At 40.8% G+C, this 17,239-nt stretch overlaps 4 protein-coding genes across 4 annotated transcripts in view; 3 read left to right on the top strand and 1 right to left on the bottom strand.

The window, feature by feature from the left end:
* Positions 1-17,239, bottom strand: part of LOC130685252 (RAC serine/threonine-protein kinase-like) — a 72,015-nt gene that overhangs the window by 30,189 nt on the left and 24,587 nt on the right. The gene's annotated exons all lie outside the window — the stretch shown is intronic.
* LOC130685272 (large ribosomal subunit protein uL10m-like) lies at positions 3,876-5,121 on the top strand. Its single transcript, XM_057508550.2, has 6 exons — positions 3,876-4,033; positions 4,092-4,159; positions 4,223-4,354; positions 4,422-4,532; positions 4,590-4,788; positions 4,853-5,121. The coding sequence occupies exons 1-6, from the start codon at positions 3,991-3,993 to the stop codon at positions 5,068-5,070; spliced, it is 771 nt and encodes a 256-aa protein (XP_057364533.1). The 5' UTR covers positions 3,876-3,990; the 3' UTR covers positions 5,071-5,121.
* Positions 6,089-9,691, top strand: LOC130685247 (WW domain-containing adapter protein with coiled-coil-like). Its single transcript, XM_057508515.2, has 9 exons — positions 6,089-6,276; positions 6,399-6,432; positions 7,010-7,685; positions 7,831-8,068; positions 8,213-8,424; positions 8,487-8,753; positions 8,920-9,080; positions 9,147-9,274; positions 9,345-9,691. Exons 1-9 carry the CDS (start codon positions 6,236-6,238, stop codon positions 9,415-9,417), a joined length of 1,830 nt encoding a protein of 609 aa, XP_057364498.1. The 5' UTR covers positions 6,089-6,235; the 3' UTR covers positions 9,418-9,691.
* LOC130685458 (pleckstrin homology domain-containing family G member 5-like) overlaps positions 11,930-17,239 on the top strand; it is a 123,549-nt gene continuing 118,239 nt past the window's right edge. The window contains exon 1 of the mRNA XM_059494415.1: positions 11,930-12,102. The gene's annotated coding sequence lies outside the window, so the exon portion shown is untranslated. The remainder of the gene's footprint in view (positions 12,103-17,239) is intronic.

Below are 17,239 nucleotides of genomic sequence, written 5' to 3'. Positions count from 1 at the left end.
ACGAAACCAAACAAACGTTTTTCGTGGAAAGAGAGACTGCAAGGCCGCTAGCGATATATTCTTGATAGACTCATCATCGATTTAGGTTTTTTGTTTTTCAGGAGGCACGTTTAACCTCCTTCTCTCCCCTTCTGAAATCATTCACCATTGGTCTGTTATACCTTCATAGAGTGATAAAAGAAAATAAAGGCAGTAAGGAGGAAAAGTTTCGAATATATATTGCCGTGAATGAAGGACCACCGCGAACAAAAAGCTGCGAACAAAAAAAAAAAAAAAAAAAATGGGCTGCTGCTATATACGCGTATATGCTGAATGGCTGTGTATATATGCTGACGCCGATCTCTGGAAATAGCGAAAGGCGGTTGCACGCAAGCGCTTATTATCCGCTGAGTTATAGCCTGGCTTGAAGGTGTGACCCAGACCGGTCAGCGATGAACCTTGGAAGACCAAACTAATAATAATGGCAATAATAATAAAAGAAAACGCGAAAAAAGGGGGGAATAAATAAAGCAAACTAAGTAAATAAAATTTTTTTTAAAAATGCGAATTTTTCAGAAGTCAAAGAAAGCATTGGCAACTGTGATTGCTGGACGCGATGTTGCGTGCAATCGTGTGGGCACGTATGAGATGCGAGCGCTTGTGCGTGCGTCTCTTGTGTGGTCCATCTACTCACATGCTGGGCGAAAAGGAGTATTGGGAACGCGTCTCGGATTAGATGTGCTGGATTTCATTCAGCATCACTTGCTGATCGTAAAACAAGCCCCCCGGCAGAGGGAAACCCCTTCCCTAAAGAAGAAGAAAAAAAAAGAACACGGACATTTTAGGTTGGGATTTGAAGAAACAGGAACGAAAATAAAATAAGAGAAACAGAAAGGAGAAATAAAACAGATGTACGCAAAAGATTAGAAGAGAAATGACAGAAAAACCAAGACCAGTGGAAATAGCCATTCATGAATCGTTTTGCTAAAAATCTCCGCCGAACAGCTTTTGTTTCGTCTATTGACGATTAATGATGGCCGTCGTGCTGTAGCCCCTGCACGGCGTGCGTGCTTTGATTAAGCACATGCAGAAGTCTGCGTTCAAAAACCGATCGAAGCAGTTGGGCTGCCCCCATCATCAACTAAGAAAAGCAAAATTAAATTAAAAGAAAAGGATAACATAAAAATAGAAAAGAAGAAAGGTCTCTATACAAATCTGGATGTGTTACCTGTTTCTCACCTGTTTGCCATGCTGGCTCGGCTTGATTCGCCGACCGATTCGTGTCGACCTGTCATTCTTCACAGTCACAGACCCTTATTTATATTATCATTATTATTTTGGTCGCTTGTCTTTTCCTCCCGCCTTCACGATTCTTGACGATAGGGCTCCATCAAGTGTTATCTACAAGATATACATACATACAGCAGGAGAACCTGTATTAAAAAAAAAAAAACAATTCTCACTCTTGCTCAACGCTCTGGCTTTCCAGTTTTCTGGCGCTATATAGCTGTTAAATATTTGTCTGTTTTTGGTCACCTCCTGGGCGACTGCAGCTCTCCATGCGTATGACAAGTCTGGTTTCCTTTTTTTGGCCTTCTATAGGCTACGGCACAATGCCACATGTGACTCACGCTGAAAACAAAGCCAAATCAAAACAACCAAAGAAGAAGAAAAACAGAGCAAAACAACCAACAAAATCAAGGTTGCGCAGGCAGAATATGTAGCAGCAGAAGCAGCAGCTGCTAATAGGTATTCCCTGCTCTCCTTTTTCACACACTCACACACACACACAAAATCTGTTTATGGTGCGAATGCGTGAGCTTCAGTTGTCTCGTGAATGCTTTTATATATATCAGCACGTTTCCCCTCTCGGCACTAAATTTATCAAGTTGATTATATACGCCGACGGGCACGCATCAAGTAGCTGGCTTGTGTGCAATGACTGTCAAGCTGCAAAATCCTTAGCAGGTCTTCACCTGTTGAAATGCTCGGCAAGTTTACTTCTCCTTTCATTTTGATTGCTGGTGTGTGTGTGTGTTCTGGTTTTTCCCGCAAAAGAATATAATGAGTCGCAACTAGCCCCGTGCATTGGTGTGATGATGTTGGCTTTTTTAGATCGCTATAGTACATCCCAAAAAAGGTCCATTTTGGCTGCTGGCCTTCGTCTTGCCCGTCAAGTCATATCCGCGAATCCTTGCGATGCAATCCACTGGTCGTAAAAAATCAACCGGATTCGTCAGCCAGCCAACGGGCCAATGTTCCTATCGTCTTCATCTCGACTCGGACCGTCTCTTGAAACCGGACACGAGCCACACACATACCCACAAAAAAAAAGGGGGGGGGGGGGGAGGGTTCTGTCTGTGTTGTTGTCTAGTCTAATTATCAGAGAATGGCGATCTAAATGTTCTCCTTCTCTGAAAGCTCGTTGACTGTCGAGTCTTATTACTATTATTTATTATTCTTTTTCTCTTCTTTTCCGTACAATTTAAACTACCTCTCTCGTCTTTTAGTTCTTTTTATTATCTAGCCGGTTGTCCAATTTCAAATATGGGTTGATGGGTGGAGCCGCCGGATGGGAAATCGGTTCCATTCGGGCGGTCGTAAAAAGAATCGAACAGCGGCCGACTTGCCTTTCGAGAAAATAATGGAATGCAAAATCTAAGACGAGGGCCAGTTTGCTTTAGTGGACAGCAGCTTTCAACCTATAGAAATGGACATAATACTATAAAAATAGGTTCGACAATTTTTTTTCTAATTCAAGACAAGGTGATGGGAGCGACCAATGGAATAAAAAATGCCAAAGGAAAAAAAAATCAAAAGGTATCTAAAAAGAAAAAAAAAGGATATACACAGCGGTATAAGCACAATCACACACCTGGCGGAGCTGTTGGCCGCGAAGGTGTGGCCACCATCGCCAGACTCAATTGGCCTAATGAGCACGCGCGCCCTATAGCTCTGCGTCTTTTAGTTTCCATCCCCTTTTACGTCCTGTGTAGATGAAAGCCTTAATGTGAAACACATTCAACAGGGCCCTGACATGCGGGATAGCGAAGGCACGTGTGCGACGAGCCCCGTGCTAATCTGTCGATGACACCCTCTTCCAAATACGTTCGAACGCTAATATCCATCGCCTGCCGGCCAAAGAACGTTCATTTTCTCTCCTTGTTTGTTTGTCGTTCTCACATCCGCGTCTCATCATGTTGGTCGGGAGTCGAGAAAGAAACCAACAAGTTTCTGGTGTCGACTCGATGACTCACCCGTGTCGTATTTAGTCGGACCAACGGCTACGTCACGAGAAACATAAATTGGCTCGGTTTCGTCTAATGTGCGGCATGCAAATTCAGATACGCCGCTCCAGTCCGATCGTCGTGATAAACATGTCAGCCATTCATTGGAAGATGCTTCTCAAACTAAACATTGTTGTGCTATACTCGTACGCGCTGAAACTATGTAGACTCGAAGAGGTGGACGTTTATTGCATTTTGGCAGACCATCTATAACCCTTAGTATTAACGAATGCGCATGAGCATAAATTGTCTTATTATTCTTGATCTAGCCTAAACAATTTCCGGAGGGATAAGAAATTGAGGATGGAGGGGATTTTCAGCTATCTCTGTTAGTAGCCTTTATTTGCTTAGCGGATGAATGTAATTTCTTGGCGTTTTTTGCGTTTCAAGCGTTCTGCCACCTAGTGAAGAATAGAAACAATTTTTTTTCCATGAAAAATTTTTACAAATATTCACAGAAATCTTGCTAGGCTGCTGCGACGTCTTATTAAGGTATTCGCTGATTTGAATTCAACCGATTCTTAGTTTGCTTGATAGCCTTTGCCTTAAACACATTGGCACCTTGTTTTTAACTGGTTAATCATTTTACACCTCTTTATCTGGTATGGCATCCAAGCATCGTCTGCTTCCTGTAGTCAAAACTGAAATCAAAACTAGAATCTTGCATATTAAATTGTATTCCGTCATTGCTGCTTTCTTAAGTAAAAGAAATAACGATTGAACAATGGCTGCCATAGAGTCCACAAATAGACTTATACACTTTCAAAGTAAAGGATGCTTCAATTTACATATTATCCTCAACTTAACCTCTTGATATTCATTAAGGCCTATTAAAACCCTGGTTACCGACTGCCACGGCAATAAGGTGGAGAACAAGAAAACCGAATATTCAAGTGCGATTAAACAATATTTAAGTATACCTACCATTTAACTAAATTTTTCTTTTCACAACCCAGAGACCTATTCCAGATCATTACGTTAAGGCCCGGTATAAGGCTGCTCTTGAACCTATCTACCCAGATCCTTTAACTAGCGTGCCATGGTTTCAAGTTTGTGGCAACATTTTAGCCAAAAAAGAGGATGAAGAGGTTACAACACCATTTATGTTGTTAAAGGGGTTTTCTGCAGTATGATTTGTTATGTTATTGAACACAGGTCGGCAAATATGAAGAACTTTTAGCTAAGCTGTTTCACTCAAGATTTGCTGACTCACAGTTGATTGCCATTTTTCATGAAAATTCTACTAAAGCACATGAAATTATTAAGGTAGAAGTTTGTTTGCCTTTTTGTGTTGCTCTATATTAATCCTTTTTTTTTTTTTAGATCAAGCAAATGCTGCATGGTCATAACATGAAAATGGTCTTTGGAAGCAGAAAAATTGCTACCATGGCCTTAGCAAACACGGAATTTGAGCCTGTTCTGAGGTTACATGTTGGCAAAACTGCTTACCTATGTAGCAAAGACCTGCAAGTCTCTAAGCTTTTAAAATTTACAAAGAAAATGGCTAGCTTTGTTCTGCTGGGTATATTAAATGTGAACTATGTTTTATACTGTTTTTATGACATTGTCATATGTTTTCTTTTTAGGTGGCGTAGTCCAAGGAAGACTACTTACGCGTAATGAGCTGCTATGGTGTTCTACCTTACCAGACATAAATATGCTCCGTGCCGAACTTTGTTCCATCCTGACGTCTTCTACGAGTCAATTAAGCCAATCCTTGACATACCAACAGCAGCAGTTGGCACGGTCACTTGAACAACATATCAAGCAAAACGGTGAAACTTCTTACGATGGAGAAAGTTAAAAATGTGTATTGCAGGAATGTTAGAGAAATTAAACAGTGTAAGAAACCTTATTACTTATGATTATAGCAGAAGTCTGTGTTAAATACTGATTTTATTCTTGCTCGCAGCACTTGATAAGGAAAAATCAATCGTTTAGGGCATTGCGTACGTCCCCAACTATACCAATAAGTACTAAAGAAAAACGGGTCCTGATTATTTCGTTATAACCAGTCATGGTTCTAATATTCTACTCTGATTTCTCCCCAATTGAATAAGTTGAATAAAAAGTTTTTATATTCTAATGCCCCTAAAATCGACAAAGTGCAATACTAAGATTATAGCCAGTAATAATGTGATTAAATTTTGATATGCGAATTTAAACTGCTATATCTATAAAGTAGGAACGACGAACGAAAGTATAGATCAAGTAAGTAAATATTGACCTGAAAACATGTTTTTCTATTAGTAAAGCTGTGGCTGAATAATTTCGGCGAAGCCTAATGATTGTGCAAATCTCACCCTTGAAATATCAAACCCTTTGTAACGGGTAATATCGAGATATTTAGTTGGTTAAAACATCCGAAGCTTTATCTTATCGATATCTATATGTTGTGAGCGGTCGCATTTACAGTTTTAAGCGGGAAACCTCGTATCGAATAAAAATTATTACTAAGAATGACTGCTGCAGAACTCTAGGCAACACATGCAAGACAAGACGGTGAAGAAATAAAATCAGCTACTTATTTATTTTTTGTTTTAGTGTCTAACAAGCATCAAAGAGCTCTAGAAACTGCATCAGTTCTGACGATCGTATAGCAATAATATTGCGTTCGAATAATTCAGCAAATTGTGTGCCGAAAACTTTTTAAATTTCAGACTGCAGTTTGGGATAAAGACTTAAATCTCTTTGGCATTTTACGTTTCAAAATTAACTTATTTTGAAGATTATTTAGTAGATTTCGCAATGCTGCGTTCGTCCTTCTTCCCACCCTCCAGGCAAAAAGCTTTGAGGCCTTGGACTGTTTATAATAAAGTGGCATCGCTGTGTCTTCGATGCAGGGACCCCGGATGTATATGGCGTCTGACGATTGGAAAAACTTAAACTTAAACTTCCAGATTCGTTTCGTTGAAAGAAAGGGCTGATTCAGCTCTGTTATATCTAATCTCCTGTAGATCATTGCATTGATGGTAATGCATGCTAGGAAACTACCAAGACTGGATGATGGGTAAGATTTTTTTTTGTGTACATGTTACTACTCCCCTAATAACATAAAATTCGTGACAGTTGATTCCGCCATATTTGTTGGAATTTATTTTTATTTATTGATGTGTTTTTCTTTCGTTACAGGTATTTCGATAAACATCAGTCCCATCCCTACCAGGTAATATTAGTAATGAAAGTATACTATTCATAAGACAAAAGAAAATTCGTAAACATACAGTTGGGTTAGGTCAACAGTACAGTTAATGGTAGTAAAACTTGAGGTTTCTTTGGTTTCCTTTTTTAAAACTTATGAAATACCCAGTTTCTACTATTAGTTTGAGCTAAAGAATTTCTAGTCAAAATTTTTTCACAAAAAAACAAACAATGAGGACAATTTTGTTGACAGTGTTCTCAGTATCATTTGGTAAACATTAGCTGTCTATTCTTATTTTTTCTCTTTTCACTCCATTAGCTTTTGATTTTTGGTGTTTTTCAAAGGCCTGTATTCTCAGGAAGGCATTAATTGATTTCAATTCAATTGGTTAGCAATGTTTTCCCATGTAAACAAAGAGTTTAAGCAAGTGACAGCTCTACATACAATGGAGTATCCAATAGCATAATAGTGAATCTTACTTGGTAGCAGTTAAGTTTGGTTGTATGTCTGTGCTTGTCCTCCTATTATTTTTTTATTATTGATTTATTTTTATATTACTTCAAAGCTTTGTTACTTATAATTTGTTTTCATTCATTGACAGGCCAGTACCAAATACGGTAATTCCAAAGGAAACTATGATCGATACAATGATCGAACACGGGACTCGCCCAACGGTACGGGACTACGATCTGACAGCCCGAACTCCTTTGGTGACAGTCCCAGAGACAGAAGCTATGTGCACAAAGGCTCTTATGCGCAACGGATACGGGACAAAGAAAGAGACAGAGACAATCGGTCTCCTCGTGAACGGGAACGACCACGGGACTCGGATAGACGCAATAACCACGATCGGGGATCTACAGAGGAAAAGCCTCTACGAGTTGGTGACTGGACAGAGCACGTCAGTTCTTCGGGAAAGAAATATTACTACAATTGCAAAACCGAAGTCTCTCAATGGGAGAAGCCTCGCGACTGGGTCGATTGGGAAAAGGACAAGGAACATGAGCGTGACCGGGAACGTTACAGACGTGATAGGGATCGTGATCGTGAAAGAAAGTACGACCGACCTTCTTACTCGTCGTCTCGAAACAGTAGCAGCGGTCCGTCGGATAGACATTCCAATTTTAGTCGTTCTGGTACTATGTCGAATAGTAACAACAACAGTGGCAGTAGCAGCAATATGACATCTTCTCGTTCAGAAAGCAGAGATAATCATAGAACTCACCAACCTCAGCCCTCGATGCCGGAGCAGCCGCAATCCAGAAGACACAGCTATGGTACGCCTAACTTTGATCTTATTTTACTAATATAGGCCTATTGCTTGCAAAATCAGTCGATTTCCGAAAAAGTGGATCCGCTTATTTTTCATCAGGCAATGGAATTCGTCCAGCATGTGTCACGTTAAATATGATTCCTCTTTAGAGCGACCTAGCCAAGATATGGACATTTCCCCGGCGGATAGTACGCCAACTTCGGAGGCCTCCGGGCCGAAAGTTGCCACTCCATACACGCCGGATCCACGATTAACACCCACTACAACTGTATCTGCTGCGCCCGTCTCATTAGCAACTGCTCTGCCACGTCTCTTGTCTCATCCGCCGACCAGCACTCCCGTACAACTCACAAGACCTTCCTCCCAAACTCCAAATGCCTCAACCAGGTAACTGCTGCATGCTTTGCCCTATCAATGTGACTACCTCCCCAATTCCTTTTTTTGTTTTGGAACTTCTCTTAAGATGTCTTGTTGAAGTCTCATAGTGGAAATGAACTGATGGATTCTGTTTGTTTATCCTTTGAAACCCAGTCGGGCTCCTAGTTTGATGTCGCCGTTACAAACGGGTTCTTCGATGCCGACGACGGCGGCAACAGCTACAACGACCAGTCTCTCATCCCTCCAGCAGCTTTTAACCCAGTTAACACGATCATCCGTTTCAGGATCTGCCATTCAGATCAATCCTGCGATACAATCTATGCTTGCGTCGACCTTAGGACGAATGGGGAATATCACTGCTCTAGGTAAATTAGAAGGTTGACGCATCTGTTGAACGGTGATTGATATGACAAAATTTGTTTTCCAGGTTCGTTACAAAATTTGGAACATATGGAGCTACCTGCACACGAGGTCTTGCAGTCGTTGCAGACATTGCTTTCCTCGTCGCAGATCGCTGTTCCCGCCTCGAATGTGGCGACACTACCAAAGAATATGAACTCGCTCGGAGCATCGTCTTCACACCTGCAGGATGGCTGCCACGCTCTGTCGACGCCGATGCCATTAGAAGGCGATCCTGCTAACGGTCCTCCCACGCCTACTCATTCAGAAAGACTCGAAGCTGACTTTCGTCGAGGTAATGCCCGTCTGACTCAAATTCATTTTTAAAAATTCAATTTTCGATTTTTACTCTCTTGTTTTATTGTGCCGTAAATGGAGAATTTAGGTGCATATTAATCATACTTAAACCAAATAGTTCTCATATTGACGCAGTGCTAACTTAGGACATATTTGTCATTTAGGGAGTCCGGCAACGAGTTTGAGTTCTCTGTCAGCGGCAGCGGCCAGTTTACGGCCATCCGCTGCATCCAGTCATGCGTTGACACCTTCACTAGCATCCCATTATCGACCAGATTTAATTTCTCACGTGACCGGATGGCCGGCGGAGCTATTAGAGAAACAGGTGGGTGACTCTTATGATAGTGTCCCGATTCGCTTTGTTGATTATTTATACTCTTTTCTTTTGAAGGCGACGAAAGTGAGCGAAGATTTGCATACTATTGGCAATCTTCATGTAACTAAAGTCTCGGCCGAGCTGAAGATGGCTCGTTCTTTGGTTCGGGTGGCTGATATTCAAGCCACTCTGCAGGAACAACGGTACGCTTCGAATAGATGTCTGTAAGCAAGAATATACATTAAACAATTTTTTTCCCATTGTTTTAAGTAGGATCCTCTTCTTAAGGCAACAGATGAAAGAGCTGGAGGAGTTGAAGCCGCCCAATCATTTTATGTCAGACTGAATTTTTTCTCACCGGGAGGAAAAATCATCTTCGCTCGTCTTCTTTCGTCTTTAAACCACCAGAATTCTTTTTTTTTTCTTTTTTTTTATACATATATATACTCTCGCGAAACCGTTCTGTATTTCCTCGGTGAAATCTTTTTCCTTCTATGGTTTTTTGTTCTCCCCTCTTCGTCGGAGCGAAGCAACACGTCAAAAGACGGCCGTTGCAGGTACGTTGAATGCATTGCGACTCAGAAAGATGGTGGTATCTCTCATCAGTAAGATAACAAAAAGACGAGCCTGTCAGTGACAGAAGCTGTATTTATTCTCATGTAAAACTGTAGTTTCTACTGATCGGGTTCGAAAACAACAAAAAAAGATTATTTGATTGCCAATTTTTTCATTCGCTCCGAGTTAGTTCTTTTTTTTCTTGGCCTTTTCCCTCGTTTGTGTTGTTTCCCATCCGATTTCTTTTTTTGTCCGTGACGCAGTTATCATTTTCCTCCCTCTTTCTGTATAAAATTTTCGCCCTACTTGAGAAAAAAAAATATTTCGTCCGCTTATTTCTACGTTGAAGTGTGATGTGTGTGTCGCCCTTTTTGGGTGTTTGAAAAAGACGGAAAACAAGACGATCGGCTCTTAAAACGAAGTTGATTTTTCGTATCAATTTTCTTTCAGGGCTTGTTTTCGTGCCCAAATGATTTTGTTTTAAAGCGATACTGCCAGCCATGGGCTATCGTTCTCTTGATTGCAATTTCAATTCTGCATTCTCTCAATGGTTTCTCTTTGTGTGTTTTGTCTGAATTATCACTCGACATTACTCCCTTTACAAGTCCAATGACTCGTATCATGCCAAGAATACAGAGCACCGAGAAACTGTTCACCTCTTCTGCCGGCTCCTACCCCACCACAAGAACAATAGAGGAGGATCTATGATTGGTTGTGCTATTCCTTACAACTCTCTCTCAGATCTTTCCTATTTGGCCCTCTACCTCCGACCTCTTTGGATGTTCCTGCAAAAGCTGATCCCCCTTTTTTTAAGGTTTGGGATGTTTAAACCATCGCCGCCGTCTTGCTGTAACAATCTCGAAAGCAGAAGAAAGCCCATTCTGGCCGTGATTAAAGGAGAACCAGCACTACGTGCAATGTAACGTTGATCTGTTAGCGAATAATTTTTCATTATTATCTATAATTTTCTAAAAAATTTTATTTACTATAATTTTGATAACGATCATTTAAAAAAATATGGGTTAGCATGAGCCATTACGAACTCTCGTCTTGTTGAAAATGGGCACTGTCCTCTTGTCCTTCGTTTTCCTTTTGTCGGGAGAGTGGGTTTTGTTAACGTTAGTCGTTTCTGAGCGGAAGAGAACGTTATTTCTTTTTATACTCGAATGACAATACAGAAGCCCTTACAGAAAAGCAAATGATGGCAACATGGTTAGTCATTCCTTACCAATACTTTCTGTGGATGCCACTAACATGGACGGTGAAATCTACTAGGTCGTAAAAGGAATGCAACAAGTTTCATGGTTGCCTCGAAACCACAACTCCAATCAACGAATGCTTCAAATGCCGGTGTTTCAGTTTCCACTCACTTTTGGTAAGGGAAAAATGATAACATTCTCGCATTATCAAGATATTGATCAACAATGATTTTTAAATCAAATGCTGGAAAACTAGGCTTGGGATGACAATATTTAAAATGGTGACAAGTTTTTCTGATATTTTGCATCCTTTCTTTCGTGTGACGAGTGATGAGATCCAAACTGGAAAGGCGTTACTTGGACTTAAGATAATTTGTTTTTTAATGATACTGCAGGTATAGAAACACTGTTTCGATGCCTCAAATGGATAGACATTCGAATCTAATTTAAGGGATTCAAAAACTTTGTAAAACAATATACTAATCCATAAATTACACTCTACTTGACAAGAACTATTTTGTGGTGGCAGTTAATTAATCAAGATTAATCTTTTCCAAATACGTTAATCGTCTGGTAAGCTAGTCAAACACGTTAATGACGATTTGTTCAATAAAAGTATATTTTAACAGGAATGGACACATTACTTTTTTTTTTTTATTCTTAGAAAAAATAGAAATCAATTGTGTGATGTATTTTTTTTTTTTAGATTTTTTTGTTGCAGTTATCTTTTGAGTTGCCAAATTGCGCGAAAACTTCCCGCCAAAAAACGACGCAAAACCCTTTTTGTCTGAGAGTCGGACTTGCCACACGTACCAGTGACTTGGAGGAGACAAGGTCGATGTAGTGCGCAGAGACAATAGTTCGCAGTAGAGCGTAGAACAGATTAGTTCTGTAACATTGAGAATTTGCTCTGTAATTTTTTTACTGACCCTGCAACCCATTTTCGAGTGATGAAACAAACTGTGTGCCCAACAATCAATAACAGTCCAGTATTGTTGCAATTTTCTGTGTCGCCAAAACCCAAAAACACTAACTGTGGATGTGCGGGTTCCTGCATGCTGGTTTGCCCGCCATGATCAGATTGCCACAAATAGTACCTTGAAACCATCAACTCGAATCCGTTGCATCGTTCTCAATCATGTTTGCTACTAACGTCAGATCACCTCGAAAACGAGAGCACTACATTATGCAACGAGTTTTTCATACCTTCATGAAACGTGGCTGGGACCAATTCGCCGTCATTTCCCCTGTGCCGCTGCTGCATTCAGCCATTTTGGGTAATCCATTTCAATATTATTGTTAGTTTATCAGAGTTGCAGTTTTTGTCACGTGTTCTTGCCTTGGTTTCGAATTGTTGGTAACTCGTACTCCCATTTGCTAGTCAAAGTAATTGTATTTTCTATTCCAATTCATGTCGTGGTTTTTCATTTCAATTGAAATGCCGTAGACTATAATTTCTTTTGTGTCCGTTGCTAGAATTCTGAGATTAAGGGGCTTATTCTTAAACCTAAGTTAATGCAAGGCAATCGAACTGCCCTCCATTACAGTGAACCCATGTTTTTCTACCACGCCACAAAGTTAAAAAAAAAAATCAATATACCCCGAGATTGTAAGTTGGAGAAAGTTTCTTGAGGATTTTTTTTTTGACTGCCAATTCGTGGTTTAGGGAGTTCAAGTTTTTTTTGTACCCCTTCCCCCCAAACAAACAACAAAAAAAATAAGGAAAGGAGAAAGTGAAATTGTTTGTGGTCTTTCTGTCGTATCTGATAGCCGTTTGTCCTGAATTTGCAAGCCGCACTGGTGTACTGGAATTAGTCGCAGGTTAGAAAAATCGGTACGATGTTTTACGGTAAAGAAAGTCATTTTTTAAAAAGGGGGGGAGGAATAAACGTCCATGGTCGGCTTTTTAAAGCAACACTTTGATTTTTACTAGATTTATTCGTTCAAGGTTGGCAGAGCGCTCGATCGAGCGGTTTTTCACATTCTTCGTGGCGTGGCTAATATCAAAAGCATTCGTGAGAACAATTCACTGATGAGGGGAAGGCAGGATCTTGTACGACTGCACGCCGTTGCGAGCAGACAAATTGTGGGAGAAAAACAAGGCGCGATTATTACTCTATTTCTTCCGTCACTGTCATCCAACTGTGCGCTCAACATGTACACAAATCAGTCCAGAAAGATAGGCAATTGCTTGGGCACATCTGTTTACATTGTCGACCATTCTTGGCTGGTCCTGAAACAAAGAACTTTGCCGACGTTGGGATACTCGTATGTGAGAATTTGATGGCCATCAAAAAGAGGGGGGAAAGACAACAAGCGAAACGTAACGTAAGAAGTTGTTCTCGAACTTGAAAGCGATGGGCCTCTCTATTATAAGCGGTAGATGAGCCTTAGAGGCTATCTACGTTTCGTGGGTTATTGAGCTTAGACTCGCCGTCATCTTACGTTGAACACAGCGACCATCGCACCGTTATCACGTCTCGTTCAGTTAAATCGGCTCCGTGTTGGATTCGAAAATTTTCTGTTCTCTAAGGCAGTCAAGTAAGTCTTAACCATCTAACTTTCCAACGTGCAAAGAGTTTGGCACGATTCACCCCTTGCTGGTTTCGCTTTTCGTATACGAACTGGTATCGCTAAGCCGGAGTTCAGGCCATTGACTGTTTAACATAATATTCACGGAGAAAATGAAATGAATATTTTTCACTTTTCAATTTTTTGTTTTCCTTATTTTGTTGTTGTATTCAATGACTTGTTCATCCAGTTATGTTGAATGCCTTGAAGAGAGAAAGGCACTAGCAGCGATTACTGGTGCCCTCTAAAAAAATTTTGAATCCGCGTCTTCTGTACCTGCCCACTAGCGTTCGGGAGGCTTGGTCTGTGGGCGACAGGAATTCGATAGATCTCTCAGTTAGCTTTTGGATTTAGTGGGTAGTGGTAGCTGCAGCAGACCTCGCTCTTATCCGGTTTTGCACCCTCCTGGCTATTACGTATTCCATTCCTTAGATTGGTGCATTAGAAGGGGAACATACGAATATTTGAGTTTCAGAAATCTTAGTTACAGCAATAACTGAAATTTCTGCAATAACTGTTGTTCGTGAGAGAAAGTAATTTTTTTTCTTCATCGTTTGTTTCTGTTTCAAACGCGTGAATTGCTTCAGCTTCCAGCGTGTTTATCTAGTGTCGTTAGTGCCGTGCTTTCGAAAAACAACTCAATAAATCGAAATATTGCGTGATTGGAACCTTTCCTTTCTGTGTACGTGCACGACCCCAACATTTTCTTATTGGATCTGTTTGAAGAGCTTAGAAGGGCTCATCGTCCTGGCGGCCCGTCTTCGCCTTAAAGCATAACAACCTTGAAGGTACTTACGTTTGCCATGCAGTACGTTCGTTATTCTTCCCGTATACAAACTCGATTTTCCACGATAGACCAATTGGCAACGCACCATCACTCTCGTGTTTTTATTTTCATTTTTTTTTTCATCACCACTTATTACCAGCACTCGCCAATAACGAACCGTAAAGACATTGGGCTATGTGGCGTTATAGCTTTAACTCACTGACCGCACAATCTTGCTGCTATGCATCGTCGAGCGTTAATTGTTTTCCATAAAAGCATCCGTGTCTTGATCAATTCCGTTGTGTGTGTGTGTGTCTGTTCAATATTATCGCACCCCGAATCCGTACCCACGTTTAGAATCGAAAGAAAGTTAATAGCTGAAGAAGCAGTGAAAAGATGCGAGGCAAGACGTAAGGTGTTGCTAGGGAATGCGGTCTCACCTTCGCGGTTTTTAAAAAGCCCTTGATCATGACGCGATCCGTTTTTCATTAAACTGATGTAGCGGGGACCGCGGAGGAAACAGAAAGTGAAACGAAGCGAAGTATTTTGCGATGACATTCGGGGGTTTATTGGTGGGTCGCAGGCTCGGAGCGCACGCCTCGCCCGCTCGGCTTAATTGCGTTTTACTGCTTCACGGCTTATTAAATTTCTGTCGCAGTGAAACAAATGCTGCCGTGAGTCGTCATGTTAAATATGCCAGGAACGCTTGCTTGTATTTTTATTACTACCTTAAAATTATTTTTTGTAATTATGGGCTTTTTCATCACATTTCGCGATGTCGTGAAAAAGGTTTGGCAATTCGGAAACAAAGAAAACAACTTTTTTTTTTGCTTAAAAAACAGACCAGGTGTCTCAACTGTTTCGTTTATGCATAATGAACACCACTATGGTCTTTGTTGCGGGGAAGATGGCACTAACTGCTAGGAATTTTTTTTTTGTCTTGTAGAAACCACCGTATTGTTGCCTGTAAATCTTTCCATCGATAACGAGAAAATCACAGTTAAAACAGGTTCTCATTAACGAATCGGAGAACATCCCGTAGAAAGAAAATAACGGAGGACGTAACGATCAGCCGACAGATGAGAAGTTTTTTTTTTCCGATACCGTGAATGCTCTTGCCGTCGAAAACAATTGCCCTGGAAATGTAATTTGGAAAGTTCAAAGCTGTTCATTCTACGTCACATGCTCGGTAGCATTAAACCACCTTGGCACCGTTGGTGTTTCGTAAGTTTGAGTTATTCGACTGGATTGTTAATTGAAAATTAGATCACGCAACAATTTGTGTCACAAGAGCAGCGAGCATATCAAAACAGTAGCTAGTGCTTAGACCAGACTTTGTTTTCAACATGATGCAACGCAATTTCAAAATGCATGCGAGCTATGCCCATGATCAAATAGTTAAATCAGCCGCTCTCTATAACGACCGTATCTCGGCATCTCGAACAGAAGGAAACTACGAAAAGCCATCGATGTGGTATGCGCACAATAGCTTTTGCTTTCTTTTGTTCGTCTATACCGAATTGATGTGATAAAGACATTCTACGAATTTCTGTTTTCCGAACTTGGAGACCTGCGCTTATTATGGCAGCTAGTTCGAGGCCTGTTGAGAATTGATTGACCTTGTCGACGTAGACAATTTGGAAGCCATTATTTTGAAACCCACGGCTGATATCATAATTCGTGATGGTGGAAAAGAAAAAAAAGTGCCGTTCTAATTGGAATTTGCAAAGATTTTTTTTTTAACTTGAAAGAAAAGTTGCTAGTTTTGTTTTGTTTTTTTAATTTTTCTTTGACTGAAAAAAAAAACTGGCCAGGGACAAAACAAGATCGCGGCATTTGGGCAAGGGACAGGTCACATTACAAGCTCGGAGAAATAACGGGATAGAAGTTGACGAGTAGCCAGAATTTTTTAATAATTCAATTTAAAATGTTTTCATCTGCTATGGGAACAAGAAGTTCCGATCGGCCTACCCTCGTTGACCTTTTTCTCTTCTTTTTGGGTTCATTGTTCTAAATCCATTGCAACGGTTCTGCTTCTGGCTTTTCGTGTCCGCTCGTCCCCTTAAGCATTCCCCATGGTTTTCCCTGTCGATGACTTCGGTCCAGCCTGTTCTTTCCTTTCCACACCAAAAGTCAAACTTGTCTGCCCGGCAGCATGGTGTCTCTTGCATATTTTTGTTTACGACAAGTGTGCAACTATCCAATTTTGTTATCTCGTTACCAATATGGCATTTTCTTTGCGGTAACAGTTTTGCATAAAAAGCGGGGATTAACAAAATTGGATGGGTGTGATTACTTCTTCGCGTCGATAATGATAACGTACCGTATACCACCAGAAATAGCCCACTGTTCTCCCAACAAAGATTTCAGCGGTTAACGGCCACTCTTCTTTGCCTTGTCTTTTTCGTATGTGTGTGTGTGTGTCTGTAAGTGGGTCTGTGTGAAAATTGGCAGGTTCTTTTTACGGAGATTCGACCTTAACCCAACGGACCAGCAAATCAAAAATGATTGGTTGTTCAAGGTGATGATGCGAAACGACGTAGCAAAAGCACCGCTACATTGACGATGCTAGTGATTGTGTTTGTTTTTTTTAGCTAAGAAAATGTAGTGTTAGATGCAGAGGAATGTCGCGCTATTAATCGAGATTTTCAACCTACTACGTTGTTGAATTTTTTCGCGGCATGGGTCTCTCTTTGGCTGGCCAGCGAATTGATTGCGTTGATCATCGTTAAAACACTAGTCATCGCCAAAGGGTGTAAATACGATCATTTGATCGTTGCTTGATCTCGTTTGATTACATGTTTTGTTGTACGCGTTTCATCTTCAGTTTTTTTTATGCAATGTCATGTTGATTTCCACGGCAGACGCGACCGAATTATTCGTATTTTCCTAGCGAATAAAAAAAAAAAAGCGCGAGAGGTGAATGAAATGTGATGTCTTTTTTTTCCCTGGCATTTTCACGATTTTTCTTCTTTACCGCACGAGCGCGCGTCCCATGTCTTACGGTCTGCCATCCCCACGCCTAGATGGATACGTCTCTTTGGTTGAAGACCTTTAGCCGTGAAACGTGCGTTTCA

The sequence above is a fragment of the Daphnia carinata genome, chromosome 3 (genome assembly GCF_022539665.2).
Source record: "Daphnia carinata strain CSIRO-1 chromosome 3, CSIRO_AGI_Dcar_HiC_V3, whole genome shotgun sequence".
Taxonomy (NCBI): domain Eukaryota; kingdom Metazoa; phylum Arthropoda; class Branchiopoda; order Diplostraca; family Daphniidae; genus Daphnia; species Daphnia carinata.
The sequence above is the reverse complement of the archived record's forward strand: the minus strand, read 5'-3'. Positions and strand labels throughout refer to the sequence as shown.